The sequence below is a fragment of the Vipera berus genome, assembly GCF_964194415.1.
Source record: "Vipera berus genome assembly, chromosome: 4".
NCBI lineage: Eukaryota > Metazoa > Chordata > Lepidosauria > Squamata > Viperidae > Vipera > Vipera berus.
The window spans coordinates 56,407,557-56,424,424 of NC_138206.1; the positions used below are offsets into that span (position 1 = coordinate 56,407,557).

At 41.6% G+C, this 16,868-nt stretch overlaps 1 protein-coding gene across 1 annotated transcript; it reads right to left on the minus strand.

Moving 5' to 3' along the window:
• Positions 1 to 2,022: 2,022 nt before the first annotated feature.
• On the minus strand, positions 2,023 to 11,424 carry LOC308667433 (lebercilin-like protein). Its single transcript, XM_081326645.1, has 6 exons — positions 11,266 to 11,424; positions 8,954 to 9,354; positions 5,341 to 5,416; positions 4,682 to 4,779; positions 2,662 to 2,782; positions 2,023 to 2,357 (listed from the first exon to the last, which is right to left on the minus strand). Exons 2-6 carry the CDS (start codon positions 9,293 to 9,295, stop codon positions 2,251 to 2,253), a joined length of 744 nt encoding a protein of 247 aa, XP_081182771.1. The 5' UTR covers positions 9,296 to 9,354; positions 11,266 to 11,424; the 3' UTR covers positions 2,023 to 2,250.
• Between the last annotated feature and the right edge of the window lie 5,444 nt (positions 11,425 to 16,868).

Sequence of the window (16,868 nt, forward strand, 5' to 3'; positions counted from 1 at the left end):
AAGAAGATTTACCAGAATGTCCTCCCATCAGGAGAGCCATAACTTTTATTTTTTATTTCATCCAGTTGTGTCCAATTCTCAGAGATCTGGAGAATCCCTGTAGTTTTCTTGGCAAAGATTTTCAGAAATATTTTGCCATTGCTTCCTTGTTTGTACTGAGACAGTGGTGGTGAACCTTTTAGAGACCGAGTGCCCAAACCGCAACCCAAAACCCGTTTATTTATCGCCAGGTGCCGGGTGGGTGTGGCTGACTGGGTGGGCGTGGCCACAGAGGTCACAGACGACTGGGTGGGCATGGCCATGGTGGGTGTGGCTACCTCAATGATCTCGTGGGGAGGGATGCCTGTGGGGCCGGGCAGGGTTGGAGGAGATCCAGGGGGTCTCTGGCAGGTGGGGTGGTGGGCTGGAGGCTTGTCTTGTGGGGTGAGGTGAGGCAGGGTGGGTGTGCCAATTGCCGCGGGGCAAGACGAGGCAGGGGCTGGAGCAGCTGGTGCCTGACACCATCAGCCCACACACACACAGAGGCCAGCGAGTGCATGGGGGACGATGGTGTCTGTCAGCAGCCACAGCCTTCTACATCATGGCAGCCCCATTGGCATGGGCAGAAGTGGTCTCAGGACGGCCGGAAAGCAGCCCTCACCTGGTGCAGGCCCTGTCTACATGGTGGCTCTGATGGGGGCGGTGGCTGTTGCTCCTTCTTCTGCTCTGAGCCTCTTGACCGGCCAACCACACAGGGAAGCAGGAGGTGGCAGGGGTGATGCCTGCATCGCCAAGCCCAGCCAGCCACAGATCTGGAAGCAAAGCTGTGCCGACCATTCTTGAGCTAGTGGGCGCAGTGGCAGGAGAAGGTCACTGTGGCACACGCCCTCCCCTCCCTGCTGCCATCCCACATCGTCCCGCATGCATGGCCCGGAGGTGCACATGGGACAATGTACGGCAGCAGCAGCAAAGGGTGGCCGCATGCCAAATCCTGCCTTCCCGCACCACTGTACAGACCACTTGGCCAGTCAAGAGGCTCAGAGAAGCAACCACCACCCCCGTCAGAGCCACCAGGGCCATCTCCGCCCACGCCGATGGGACTGCACTGCGGAAGGGAGATGATGGTGGCTCTGATTCCACCCTGCCGATGTGCCCCCAGCCCCCTGCCCGGTGCCACTTCTATGCAATCCTATTTGACCACAATGTGGATGAGAGGCTCGGTCAGCAGGGGGGCCTTTCCTCCGCTGAGGCTCTCCCACCCCCCACTCCAGACAGACCCCCTTGCCTTCACACAGCCTGAACCCTCCTTACCCCTCCCCAGTCAACCCCCCGAGCAGCCCAGCCTGACCAAGACGGAGGGAAGGTGAGGCAGAGAGCCGGTTGTTAAAATGATTTTAACCTCACTATTGGTTGCTTCCAAAGGCCGCTCACTCACTGTCCCGCCCAAACTGCTCCTATTATAAGTTCCCTGACCCCGCCCAGCTCTCAGCTGTTCCCGGACTGCGAATGCATGGAGAGGGGGAGGAGCACATCAATGGCACGCCTCCCCACAGGGACGGCTCTGCGTGCTGCCTGTGGCACGCTTGCCCTAGGTTCGCCACCCTTGGTTTATAATATTAAATCCAATTGGTCTAGTAAATGTAATTAGATTACAGTCTTTGGCTCCCTCGTGTGGTGAAACAGTATCAATGAATAGAAGCTGCAAGGAAATATTCTCCTTTATTCATTTCAAGTAGGAAAATAAGAGGCTTCAAGAAAATCTTGTTTCATAAGATTTGACTGATAAGCATAAGTCATGAAACATCTTTTCCAAACTTCCTTTAATATATACAGTATGTTTTATAAAAAATGTTCAAAAAGTTCACAAAATAATTTTTTGTAATGCTCATTACAATATTAACTACAGAAAATTCTAAATCTCCTATTCCTCAAATTATCTAATATCTACTATCTAATATATCCTAATACTAATATCCACTATGTAATATATCCTAATTCTAATTTTATTTATTTATTTATTTATTGTATTTATATACCGCCCTTTCCTGAAGGACTCAGGGCGGTTTACAGGGTGATTAAAAACAAAAAATACAAAAGTTAAAAACAATTAAAAAATTATATCATTACTACTATCTACTATATAATATCACTTAGTTCTAATACTATCCACTATCTACACTCTAATATGTTTATCTAATATTTATCCGCTTGATTGGAATCACAAACCATAATTAGGTATTTAATCTGCAGTTTAGACATATAGATTTCCTATCAGAAGTCTCTTTTTTTCTTTCCTGGCGGCATCTTCAGTGTGGAGTTGAAGGGTTGTCTTTCAGTCTTTCCCTGTTGTCTTGAGCCCTTCTCTTCACTTTGTAATCCTGCCAAAAATGTTATTTCAACAGTAACTATTTAGGAATATGCATTATCTGTTAGACAAACAACAGTAATACAAGCACATTATTCTATTTACTCTTACAAATTATTTAAAATGACACTTTCACTTGAAATAATTTCTCCAAGAAACATGTCAAATTCTGGATTTCTTCTGAAGAATAGACATTGTTTGCAGTAACGTAGAGCAGTTTAAATTAAAGCATTATGCCACTATGTTTCAATCCTTAACCAAAAAGTATGTTCTGTGATATTTACAGTTCAATATTTATAGTCAACTATGGTTTTTACCCATGAATGTCCTGTTTGACGTGTTCACTGAACACACATCCGGGAAATGCACTCCTCTTTGAGGTTCAATTTTCCCCCCAGTGATATGTAGCATTTCTTCATGTACGCTGGCTTTCAATTCCTGAAAGGTCAGAGAAAAAAGCATATATCTATAAATTAATGTTACCTTTTACTTGTGTAGGTGATAAAGTGTCATTAAATCTCCACTAGTAATCTCCCTTTCACATCTATTGCAGACTAATCGATAGTCATCATCCTTCATTTCATTTTACTCTGTCTAATAAAGTATCTATCTAAACACTCCCAATATTGTATGAACATAGATTAAAATGATAATCCAAGTTAGGGAAACATAAATAAATAAAGGTTTTATTTTATTTACTTCTTAGATATATATCTCACTTTTTCTTCAAGACTTAAATATTTCCTCCAATATTGATTTCCAATAGAAACTCCAGGTTAATGATTTGATTTGATTTGATTGATAGTCACTAAATACCAAAGTTGCCTAAGGTATGGCGAGTGAAGGTGGACTTGAACCTAGAACTCCCTTGTCCTATCCAGCATTTTAGTTAATACTGGAGAATCCACGACCCATTGGGTCATTTTTTCAGAGATATCACCTTTCCTCAGTGCCTTGAACAATAAGGGAGCTTCTAATGTACTGTCTTCACTAGAAAAGTTCTTAAAAACTCATGGAGATATTGAGAATAGTCATACTGAACTATATAGCGTGGTCAAAGATCAGCAGTTGACCAAAGGAAATATTTTGTGACATTTTGTATTATGTCCTAATATGTCTTATGATAATTTTAGGTCATAAAATGGTTTATAAATTCTGCCCAATTTCAATTCCACATAAGCCATGGGTTCCAGACTTTGCAGTGTAAGTAAGCCCATTTCAGGTATCTCGGTTCAAAAATGATTGCCGTACGACACATTGTTTTGCCCATTCAAGGCTTACACAGAGACAAACAGGAAAGCTTTAATAGTATATAGCTATCACTCTGACTACCTTTATAAACAGAGTCCCCAAGACCCTGCTCAAAAGAAGGACAAAGTTATTAAGGGAGGAAAGAAGCAACCATTCCTAGCACAATAAGCCATGCATGGATCTAAGACAAGCCAGGAAAGAGAGAGGAAGGGTACTGCTGGAATGTCTTGTTTTTTTGTTTAACATATTTATAAAGTTTCCTGTCTCATGCGTGAGACTGGGCAACAAGCAAAATTCAGTCAGAGCCATTATAAGCCATTTATAAAAAAAACTACAAATATAATCAAAGGCTTTGGAGAGTTCATTTAAAATCCTACCTATAATATAGTCATTTCCAGTTCCCTATTTCTATAGGATCACCAAGCCTGCTGACAAAACCATATTTTAAGGGATTTGCAACAGTTTAATAGACTCAGAATTGCCAGTCTCCCAGCTCCTCAAAAAGATGGCACCTAGGCCAAAACCTTTCCTGAACTTCCTCATTGGGCAAGTGGATCAGAAATAGCTTTGTTTGGAGAATTGATTTGACTTCTTTTATGGTTGTCCTTTTGGCATTTTGGGCAAACTAGATATTATTTCTTCAGCAAACCGTAATCAAACCATGGATCAGTATAAAATATTATCACAATCCACACATTGTCCCATGTCTTAAAACATTTTCTTAACTATCCCAAGGATTTCCTACTAATACAGGGGTGTCAAACTGCCGGCCTGCGGGCCAGATGCATCATCAAGAAACCGCCCCTACCCCATTGCCTGCAATGGGAAAAAAGCTCTGATACGTTGCGTGACATCACGTGATGTCGCGGGTTTGACATGTTTGTAGTAATACAATAAGAAATTTTAAAGTTGCATCCCTGAGCTTTCTTTCTGGTAACAAAGTTATGTTTATAACATAGTAATAAATTGTCTGCAAAAAAAAGTAGAAGATGCATGTTACAAGAAGATGGCAATTTTCAGCAGAAACAAAACTTGCAAACCATCAGAAGTTAAGAATGAGAAAAGGATTGTTTAGCTGTTCCATACCTCGTGGACGGTCGTTTGACTTCCTTCAGGCTTAAGCTGCCGAAGAGTCCTGGGTCTTAGACTGATATTTCCTCGTATTGCTTTGCTGACTTTAACATCTATGAAAAGTCAAAAATAAATAAATAAACATGACACATTCATGACTGACAGTGATAGGCAAGTGATATTTTACTAACACGTTTGAAGTGATTTAATTCTTATGCTTTCAAATCACTTTGATTGCATTTTATTAGATACCATTGAACTCATTGGTATAACGGCAGCAGGGCATGAGGGAATAAAACAATTTCAGTTTCACAGCCAGGCTTATATCCCACTTTAAAAGGCTCGAGAAGTCATCAAAATATAAGTCAAATACCTGGGTATGACTGAACTATGATCTATATAGCACACACATGCACTAGCATCCTGTAACAAAGAACATTTGAATTTATTTGGATTTGTTAGTAAATATGCATATCATCTCTCACATCTAGAGAGAATGATGAGAATGGTCCTCTTTAATCAGCACTGATGACTATTAAATGATGAGTTTGCAAAATGCATTATTGCCATTTTGAAAAAGGAAATAGAGCCAGGATTGGAAATATGTTTTGATGAGTCAAAAGAATTATCATATTTTTATTCCACAATAAAATCTGAAACAAACTCTGTGCTACCTTTTGGAGAAGAAGAGGAATCCCCTTTCTCTTTCCACATCTGGTCTGCATAAATATTTAGTTCTCGTTCTCTTTCCTAAGGAAATGCATTATTAAATTTATGTTGATAATATAGTTTATTGTATTAATGTCAGATCTTCATAGATGATACATTTCACTGCATAACTCCCCCCAGTATCTCATTTTATTTATCTCTATTTTAACTCTTTGCTAGTGCATAATTTGGCCAACTACTTCCTTTTCTAAAGATTCTGAAGGATGCATATCCTTTTTTTTCTGGAACTGTGAAGTTTTTTTTACCAGGTTTTTTTTATTTTTACAATTCATAAATCATTAATTCAATTTGACCTTAAAGATCCTTCCAAAATATACAGTATTGATACCAAATGGTTATAACTTTAACAAAGTATATATTGTTTCCCAAGAAGGAAGACCTATTCAGAAAATAAGCCCTAGCCTGATTTTCATGCATGCCCCTAGTATAAGCCCTATCCCAAAATTAAGCCCCGCCCACTCTGTCCAGATGCCATTGGTTTTGCCGCCAGGAGGTGAGGAGAGGCAAGTGCGGCTGTGCACCTCAGGGTCCCTGCTGTCAGTCCACTCCTTCCTTGGCAACCTGCCCATTCTGCCCACCTGCCTTTCGGTTTCAATCCCCTTCCGAGCCAGACTGCCATGCTATGGAGGATGGGTGGGGGAGGCTCAGTCACCTTTCCTGGTCCCTTTTTGCCATTTCAGAGCCAGGGAGGAATGATGGTGAAAGGCTCTGCTATTGCTGTGCGAGAGCCGCGTGCACCACTGGAGGAGATTTCTTCGGTCCTGGCCACCCCTGCTTCCCTCTGCAGATCATCTGTCCAACTGCAGCTGCCTCCTCCTCCTCCACTGCCAACCCTCCCATGGCTTGTGCTGTGACTGGGTGATGTAAGCCTCCCTTGCCACGTCCCTCTGCCAGCCCTGGTATCCCTCCACCAGCCAGCCATTGCCGTCCCCATGTAGAACAGACATCGGGGAGGGGAGCAGCTTTGCTGTGGGGCTGACCAAAGTTTTTATGCCCGACAACAGCGGCTCTCTGGGGATTAGGATAGAGCTTGAAGAGTGACCTAAGGACACTTAAAGGCATGGGCTTCCCTGAACGCTAAAAGTAAAGGAGGGGCAGAGTAAGCCACCTGAGGAAGACACAGAGGCAGAAAACTTCCTTCCTTCCTTCCTTCCTTCCTTCCTTCCTTCCTTCCTTCCTTCCTTCCTTCCTTCCTCCCTCCCTCCCTCCCTCCCTCCCTCCCTCCCTCCATGCAACAATTTCTGGTCTGCACTTCCTCACCACCCAGCATCAGCCAGCTCTTCAAGGGATTTGCAGAAACATTGGGGAAGGGGAGCCTGGCCTTCCTCACCCAGCTTAGTTTTCCTGGGGCTTAATGTGGTGGAGCAGATTGCTTCCTTCAGGGTTGGCCTCAGCACCCGCTTCAAACAGCAGCAGCTCTTTTTCTTTAGGGCAGGGGTGTCAAACTCAATTTCATTGAGGGCCGCATCAGCATTGCGGTTGCCCTCAGGGGGCCGGGTGGGTATGGCCTGGGTGGGTGTGGCCTACTGGGTGGGTGTGGCTAGAGTGCGAATGGCCTACTGGGTGGGCGTGGCCAGCTCTACATCGTTGGCATCAAGGGTGCCTATGGGGGCCTGGGCAGGAGTGGGACAAATCTGAGGGTCTCTGGCAGGAGGAGGGTCTCTGGGCCAGGGCCAAGGCAGTGGGGGCTGTTCCCTCACTGTTTCCAGGATGGCTTCGCGGGCCGCATGAAACCACTTCGTGGGCCGGATCTGGCCCCCGGGCCTTGTGTTTGACATGTCTGCTTTAGGGCCTTTGAAATTGCTCCTCTTCCCTTTTTTGCCTTAAAATCCAGAGCAAACACATTTTTCTCCTGATCACCTGAGGATGTAGTAGCTAACATATGATTTTTGTAGGAATCTGAGTATACCGGTATCTGTGAGTCCAGCCCCCTTGGCATAGACCAGCATGCCCTAGAGGAAACGGATCTTCTCTTCCACGTAAAACCTCAAGGGTTAGGGCTAGGCTAGGGGTAGCGGTAGGGGTAGGGGTAGGGGTAGAGGTAGAGGTAGGGCTAGGGTTAGGGTTAGGGCTAGGGTTAGGTTACCAAGAAGACACCATATAACCCCGTGTAGCCATTGGGAAAGATGCTGGCACTGAGCATAAATAAGATGAGGTGGTGGAAACGGCCCAGGGCGGAAGAACTAGGGACTGCTTCAGGAGGCTGCCTGTGGGTGTTGTTTGTATACAAAGGCCTGGAGTGCCATGCTCAGCCAGCCTCTGAAGAAACCTGGGCCGCAGTTCTGCAAGTTGCCATGAGGAAGAAAGGGAATCACTGCCCACCTTTTTTTAAAATAAATCTGGTGAATCAGCTTTGCCCCATTTACCCCTCTGCCTCTGTACTGATTAGGCCTGGATTTCTAAGAGGCAAGGCAAGTGGCGGGGTGTGAAAGGCTTGGCTGAGGGGACCCTGAATTAAGTGGGTGCGGGGCACAGGGTGCAGATCTCCCCCTCCCCCCACTGATGTGCCTTCTGCCACTAGCAGCCACCAAGAAGTGGGTGAGCAGACACCCGGGGTTTTGTTTGTCATGCCACTGCAAGGAGAGGCAGGTATCAGGGGGAAAAATAAGGCATCCCCTGTAACTAAGATGTAATGCCTCTTTTTGAAGGGAAAAATAAGACTGGGTCTTATTTTCGTGGAAACAGTATTAAATATGTATTATAACGCTAACATAAAGAGGTGTGGAGGAGGAGGAGGAGGAGAAGACAAGAGTAAAAACTTGTTCATTTCAATTCTAATAAAGCCAGAATATGCTTTATCTTTTGCCTTGGTATAATGCTAAGTCTGGTAGGTTTAGCCAATATATAATTTTCAACATGCTGACTAGACCATGTCATCAGAGATGGAGTATTTCAGCCGACTAGTTAAAGCAAGAGTCATTCTTACAAAAATCTCAATTTTCTATAAAACTGAGCCTAATGTGCAAAAAATGAAAGGAAGTGTGAAGAGCAGGAAGGTTTCCCAAAATCCACACAAAACACCCCGCTAGTGTTTTTCAACATCCATCTAAGCTCATGTGGTGAAACTAAGATTTATGAGTAATTAGCTTAGCTAGCCTGCCCATATCAATTTTAATGCACAATTCCAACTTGTCTATTTATAATCTTCTTCTTGTTTTCCTACATTCCTATTTTTCAATAATGTCTTTTTATATCTAGAAATTTTGATTTTATTGATGGATATGAAAATTTATTACTAAAATCCTCCTCACTGCATATTTATGCAGCTTCCCTTTTCTCTCAGGATTGATACAAGCCTATCACTTTTATTGGTAAAACTTGGGTAAAAATATTCTACCAATGACATTTGAAATTATTATCTCTTCCAGCAAATAAGAAACTCCCAAAGAACTGAAGTGGGAAACCAAATGCAGCACATCTATGTCTCTAATTGCTGGATAAATATTTAAAAATCTGAGTAGGAATAGATTTCCTTGTAAAATAGAGCTTTGAGGAAGCTGTTCTTGTTTCTTAACACATTTCTTTATAGGGCTCTTAGCAATGTACGTTGCACGTTACCTGGATTCTCTTATCACTGCCTTCCAATTTGGGGGTAAGTGATATTAATTTATGCTGAAGTTCTCCTTTCTGTCCAAGTCTCTTATCTTCAGAAACTTTCTGCAAAGTCCATAAGGCGTCTGTTGTTCTTAAGAGTTTTGCCTGAACCTCTCTCAGCTTCTTAGAAGACCTGTGCTCTTTTTCCTCAGATGTCCTGAGAAGACGCTTCAACATTGCATTTTCTGTAGCAAAGGTCTCCAATTTATTCCTCAGAAAAGCCACTTCATTTTTCAATTCTTTAATTTTATGGTCTCTGGATGACAATAGACGCCAAACCATGTTATTTTTCTCTTGAGCATTCATAGTGTGGTCAGTTGTGAATCTGATCTTTTGCTGAGGTTTCTTTTCAGGAAATGTTTTACCTCCAACATTAAAAAAAAAAAAATTAAGACGGCAGATAAGATTGGACAAAGTAAGGATCACATAATTTTACATAAGGCTCAGAGCCAAATGCTCAAGTGTGTATTCACCACATAGATTCAAATACTTTTATATAATTTCTTGAGTCACTCTGATTCAACTACTTGTGAATCGACCTATTGTGAAAAATCATACCTGAACTCTCATAATATTAGCTTTTGTAAGGCGTAACTGCTATACTCACATAATATGCTATACTCACATAATATGCTCAGACAGTTAGACAACTTTTAGTTGAATGGACTTCAACTCCTAGAACTCCTCAACTAGTCATGCCTAAAGCAGGATTGCTAAGCCAACACTCTAACCACTATTCAAAACTGCCTATACAGACTGATTGATATATACACACACACACAAACACACACACCATACCTAAATACTGATAAAATATTGTATGGTATGATGAAGGGATGAATCAGAATCATCGTTCCACTAATGGCAGGGAAAACTGTCAATTATACTTTAATTTCCCAAAGGAAATGGCAGCTACTTTAGGAAAACATCATAGAGAGAAAATATTTTCCTGATAAATCAAAGTCAAAAATTAGTTTCTGAGCCCAACATATATTGAACTATATATTTAAAACAAAATTAAAAAGTAAAGAAGTAAAAAAAGAAGTTTCATTTCTTTTAAAAGGCATAAAAAAGGAATGAACAAATGAGAAAAAGGAAAAAAAACTATTTGAGGAGAAAGGTTGTGCAGTTAGTGCTCAGTTATCATGGTTGAGATATTAAACTATAAAAAGGAACATTAAATTATTTTAAGAATACAAGAAAAGATTCTAAGATTCTAAGTCTCTAGGCCAGGGCTTTTCAACCTTTTCACCCATTGTACCACTTTTAGGATATGGCAACATCCCAGTACCACCAGTCACCTAGCAAGGTGTCAAAAACGTTATGACCAAAAAAAGGGAAAAAAGTGTAGTCCTCAACTTACAGCAGTTCACTTAGTGACTGTTCGAAGTTACAATGGCACTGAAAAAAATGCCACCCACGTCACAGCCGAGCAAGATACCTGCCTGCCACCCGGCAGTGCTGTTCCTCCTATCCGAGGTGGGGTGGGGGTGTTTGGTTTTTATTCCCCCCCCATCTGCTGGGTGGTTGCAGCAGGTTTTGGTCACTTCACATGACCCTGGGACACCGTGACCATCATAAATATGAATCAGTTGCCAAGCATCTGAATGTAAATCACAAGACCCTGGAGATGCTGCAACATTCCAGCTGATCGGCGCTTCTTCTGGGCTCAGCAAAAGGGCCAGGATTAGTGCTGAGCTCCAGCTGGTCAAGGTGCTACTCCTGGCGCTTCCGCTGAGCCCTGACAGCCCTGCAGCTCCAGCCGTCTCTCGCTGAGGCTTGTGCGGTGCTGCCACCGGTTCAGCTCATTCCCCTCCCCCGCTACCACTTTTCTAGGATGGTTGCGTACCACCTGCCAGGTGCCAATGTACCACAGGTGGTACCCGTACCACTGGTTGAAAAGCCCTGCTCTAGGCTAACTGAAAAATTCTTCTCTGTACATTATTGAAAAATGGAGATAACAGACATACACAGACAAAATAGAAAGAAGATAAAAAAGCTTTTAAAATAGTTTCTAAATATTATAAACATTATCATTTTAGAGTATTTCTGACTTCAGTTCTTTAATCATTTAATTAAACATGGGTGACATAGGAAAATGTGTTTCAAGGTTTCAGCGAGCCACACAATGGACATAAGGGAAGTTGACAGCACAATTCAACTTGGAGGGGAAAAGGAACTACTCCATTTTCCTTGTCCCTAGGAAGAACTCTTCTACCAGGCCTTTATCTTCCTTGTGTTTTTGCTTCCTCTTAACTGTTGCTATCTTTGCTTACCCACAACCCGAAACAAGCACTCCTCGATTGCCCAGAGAAGAGAAATCGAAGTCCCCGCTAAGCACCCAGGGTTTAAACTTCCTCCCTACGATGCCCAGGCAGAGGCTTCTACCCGTAGTCCGTTGATTCACGTTACCCGGTTCTTGGGCTTCGTTGGCAAAGAAGTTGATGTTTAGTTCTTTGCTACTATGGCAACTAGAGAACCTCTTCTCTGAGCATCATTGGACCTGTAGGGCAAAGTTGAACGGAAGGGAAAAGTAATATGCCAGAAGTTAAGGAGGCGTTTTCATAATTCCGTCACCTCCAGTTTCTTTCACACTCCTCACTGCAGTCATTCAATAAATTATGTTTTTCTACTGGGCATAATACTCCTCAATCCGTGCCTACTTTACTCTAGGTTCCACCGAGTACAATGAAATTTGGTCTGGGGTAAATTGATGGAGGGTATAAATTTATACAGGATAGAAAACATTTTAAAATGCATGTTAGGGGAACATCTTTCATTGGGTAATCTAAGATCACACAATAGAGCTTTTGGCATTTTTCAGAACTCTTCATTTGGCAAGGTGATCAAATGGAAGAAGAAAGGAATTTTGATTGATTTTTAGCAACCTCATCATTATCTGCTCGTAATCTGGTCCTTCAGGTCCTCCAACGATGCACTCTTCACTCCATCCACTTTGCTGCGGGTCACCCTCTTTTTTTCCCTTCCACATTTCTTGCACAAAACCTTCTGCAGAGGGCTTGGTCTTTGCATAATGCGTCCCAAGTGGGATAATTTGAGTCTGGCCATTGGTGCCTTGAGTGAAAACTCTGAGTTGGTTTGTTTGATGATTGACTGATTGGTTCTCTTGGCTGACCATGGTTTTCTCAGGAGTTTTCTCCAATCCTCAAAGTAACTTTCTCTTAGGAAGATGCTAGTTAACGTTTAAGCTTTTAAACCTGCATTTAATTACAGACTTCAAACAAAATGTCAGAGGTGTCTGATAAAGTGTAATTTTCAATTGCACTAAGATTTTTCCAAACAGGGTGTAGTGTATGCGACTAAAAGCATACACAGGCTGTCAGCACAGCAGGAGGCGCGGGGCTGGACAACTCCAGGCTACAACCGCATTTGGCCGGAAAGCCTGGTTTGAACGAGTTTGACAGCCCCGGGCTATGGCCAGCTCTGGCGGGAAGCCAGGGTTTAAATCTATTGGCCACCTACACTGGCGGGAAGCCCAGGTTTGAATCCATTGGTTGGTATTCACCTGGGCAGGTATAAAGGTACGCCAGGTAACCCCCTTTCCCCAGCTTCATTCCTGACCATCAATAAAGAAATCTCTTCACCCAGCCGAGTGTCCGCCTCTGTGTGTGACCACGCTACGTTACATAGGTCATTTTAAGGAAGCAATAAGAAAATTTCCCTTTTCCATCCAGTTTTTAAAAAAAAGACAACTCCAGTGGACAAATACAAAAACTAAAGGATTTTTATGTGAATGCTGTTGGATGACCATTACCTGTAATATGCTGCTAGGAAAAAATGAAGACAAAGTTGCTGGTTTAGCTAGTTGTCATCTCGAACCATAAGTTGGGTGGCAAATGAGTAAGAATAATCATGTCTGGAAAAAGGACATGGCAATTCTTTTAGACAGCAGAAAAACAGAAAAAGAATTGGAGAAAATAACAAAATTCAAAGACCAGTAAACAGAATTAGAATTCTTGTAGCAAAAGACAGCAAAATTAATAGGTGGCTATGATGCCATCCCCAAGCAACCAGAGCACCACTTAAATATCATCGGCACTGACAAAATCACGCTCAGTCAGTTGCAAAAGGCAGCTTTGGTTGGAAGAGTTTATATCAGGGGTGTCAAACTGCCAGCCTGCGGGCTGGACGCGTCATCCGGAAGCCGCGCCCACCCCATTGCCAGTGATGGCAAAACCGTCACGATACGTTGTGCAACATCATGTGACGTCGCGAGTTTGACATGTCTGGTTTGCCTCCTGTGGCAGTACCTTTAACACTACCAAACAAACACACTTGCCTACCCCAGGACCTTTGAAAGGACTTGGTAGGTGATAAAATGCCAAATCCAGTCTAACAACTGGCTGACTGTCTGCTGAAGCATAAGAATAATGCCTCTGTTAGGTCCTTGAGAATGACTGGATAGGTGGATGAGCCAATCTTGAGCTTTGTTATAATTGAACTCCTGGCTGTGCGCAGAGTTAGGCTGTGATACTGGATTCTAACCGCTGCATCACCATGGCTCAGTGGTTGGAATGCAGTTCAAACTTTGTTCCCATTGCCCGAATTACTTGATGCATTTTTGCTGTATATTCATCCAAAAAAGCTCTTGAACATTCAGCTTCCCCTGGTAATCTTCTTTCATTTCTCTTATGCATAACTATTACCAGTGCTTGTTTTGTAAAAGAAAAAGGTGCCGGAACTCACACATGTCATACAACCCGCCTTGCCTATCCTACAAGGTTCCATCCAAAAAAGGTGCTGGAACTCCGTTCTGAGCATTCTATGAGAAAAAAAGCCCTGACTATTACCCTCAAACTTAACTAAAATTTAAAAATTAAAAGTTTATGACATTTAGTCCAAATGATACAGTAAATATGATGAGATTACAGTCTTTGGCTCCCTCGTCTGGTGAAACGACTCCACTGATTATAAACAGCAAAGAAATACTCTCCTTCATTCATTTCAAATAGGAAAGAAAGACGCTTCAAGGAAATCTTGTTCCAAAGTACAAATTGATGAGCTTAAATCATAAAACACCTTTTTCAAAAATCCTTTAATATATATACTTTATAAAAAACGTGCAAAAGGTTCACAACTTTTGTGATGCTTATTACAATAGTAACTACAGAAACTTCTAATATCTCCTAGATCTCATCTTATCTAATATCTACTATCTAACATATTCTAATTCTAACACTAATATGTAATGCCTAATATTTCTTAGTTCTAATATTATCTAATATCCACTATCTAATATATCCTAACTCTAATACTAATATCCACTATGTAATATATCTTAGTTATACTAATATCTACTATCTAATTTTGCTTAGTTCTAATACTATCTAATATCTACTATCTAATATATCCTTGTTCTAATACTATACACTATCTACACTTTAATATGTCCCTAGTTGTGATGCCCTCTATTATCTAATTTCTGCTTGACTGGAATAACATCATGAACTATTTAATATGCGGTTTGGCCCAAAAAGTTTTTCTAGCAGAAGCCTTTTCTTTTCTTGCGGTATCTTTTGTGTGGTTCCTTCGCCGGGAGTTGAAGGGCTGTCCTTTGGTCTTTCATTTGGAAATTTAGGAAAAGAGGGCTCATAATTAGTGACAGGATCTTCCCAAAAGCGGCTTAATTCAACCTGTTGCTGGATTCTTCGTCTTCCACTGCATGGCATCTTTGGTTTGAGTAAGGGACCAGTTGAGGGATATCCCTGATGCAAATTTTCAGTGGCTTCCGTAAATACATAGTGTTTCTTAAAGGTAGTTGGTCTATGGCTTGGTATTGGTGTCATTACTTTGTCACAAACTGCTTCTTTTGCCTCCTTATCTTCGTTTTCCTGTTTTTCCATTGCCGTATCTTCCAAATGGTTTACTTTGGGCATAACATGATTTGTAGGAAAAAATGACGGTTCAACCTTTAATTTATTCAACTCTTCTTTGAATAAGTCCAACCCTTCCCTTTCTCTCCCGCTCTTCTGCCTTTCTCTATTTTCATACTGGGTGTTTTTTTCTGTCCTTGAGCCGGTCTCTTCACTTTGTAATCCTGCAAAAAAATGATATTTCAAGAGTAAGTATTTAGGAATATGCATTATCTGTTAGACAAACAACAGTAACAACAGCACCTTACCAATTGTTTAAACTGGCACCTTCAGTTTATATAAATTGTACAGGAAACATCCCAAATTCTATATTTCTTCTGAAGAATAGACATTATTCACAGCAACACAGAGCACTTGTAAAAAAAGTATTATACCACTCTGTTTGAATCCTAAAGCAAAAGATATGGCTTGTGATCCTTTTTTAATAGTCAGTTATGCTTTTTACCCATGAATGTCTCGCATGAAATGTTCTGCCCAAGTAATTTCTCAGGGAGATGAACTCCTGTTTCAGGATCAATGTTGACTTTCAATTCCTAAAAGGTGACAGAAAAAAGCATATAAGACCATGTTAACTTTTACGTGTGTAAGCGGTAAATTAAATCTCGATGAATAGCCTCCCTTACACATCAACTGCAGATTTATCTAACTTTTTTATTCTTGTTCCCTATTTCTGTAGGATCACCAAGCCTGCTGACAAAACCATATTTTAAGGGCTTTCCAAAATTTGATAGAGTTAAAACTGTCAGTCTCCCACCTCCTCAAAAAAATGCCAGCTACGCCAAAAGTTCACTCCGTGAACTTCTACACCGGGCATGCAAGTAGATGGGAAATAGCTTCCTTTGGAGAATCCTTCAACTTTCTTATGCTTGGCCTTGTATTAGCATGTTGGCTGTCTTGGCATGTTGGCATCTCTTGGACATTATTTCTTCAGCAAACCATAACTAAACCATGGATCAGTATAAAATATTATCAAAATCCATACATTGTCCCATGTTTTAACTAGTTCTTAGTAAAAGATATTCTTGACTATCCCAAGGATTGCCTACTAATTCAAGAAATTTTAAAGCTGCATCCTTTAGCTTCTTTTGCAGCAATAAAGTTATGTTTATAACATAGTTATAAATTGTCTGCAAAACCGCCCCCGCCAAAAATCTTACTATCAGATGCATGTTACAAGAGGGAAATTGTCGTCAGAAACAAAACGTACAAATGATCAGAAGTTAAGAATGAGAAAAGGATTGTTCAGCTGTTCCGTACCTCGTGGAATGTCAGCGGACCTCCTTCAGGTTTAAGCTGGCGAAGGGTCCTGGGTTTTAGGCTGTTATTTACCTGTACCGCTTTGCTGACTTTAACAACTATGAAAAGCCAATAAATAAATAAATAAATAAATAAATAAATAAATAAATAAATAAATAAATAAATAAATAAAGAGAGAGAGAGAGAGAGAGAGAGAGAGAAGGAAAGAAAGAAAGAAAGAAAGAAAGAAAGAAAGAAAGAAAGAAAGAAAGAAAGAAAGAAAGAAAGAAAGAAAGAAAGAAAGAAAGAAAGATGTCACATGCATGAGAGACATTAGTGATAGGAAAGTGATATTTTACCAACATGTTTTAAATGATTTAATTCTTATGCTGTTATATCTCTTTTCTTCCATTTAATCGTTACTAATGCAAATAGCCAGTCTGATTTGGTGAATAAGGCATCAGACTTTGGCACAGAAAGAAACTGGGGGATTTGGGGCTAGTCACCCTCTGTGTAATCTAGGAAGAAGGCTTGCGGTAGTGGAAAGGCTGTTCCTGGGGGGAGGATGAGTGAAAAACTCCCAGAGTCCCTACTTCCAGCAAGGTCACCTAAGGCAGGAAGATCATCTCAACTACTCAGAGAAAGCAAGCGGAAACCTACAGGTAGTTGTTACACCACTGTGCTCAGGTTATGGTCCCTTACTCACACCTTCCCATCTCTGGAAAATTGCCACACTCAAAGCAATTTCA

Coding starts and splice junctions, on each gene's coding strand:
- LOC308667433 (XM_081326645.1), bottom strand. CDS start 9,295: ATGAATGCTCAAGAGAAAAATAACATGGTTTGGCGTCTATTGTCATCC. Junction 2,783..4,681: donor GTCAAACGACCGTCCACGAG/GTATGGAACAGC, acceptor CTGACCTTTCAG/GAATTGAAAGCCAGCGTACA. Junction 2,358..2,661: donor GTCAAACAGGACATTCATGG/GTAAAAACCATA, acceptor CATTTTTGGCAG/GATTACAAAGTGAAGAGAAG.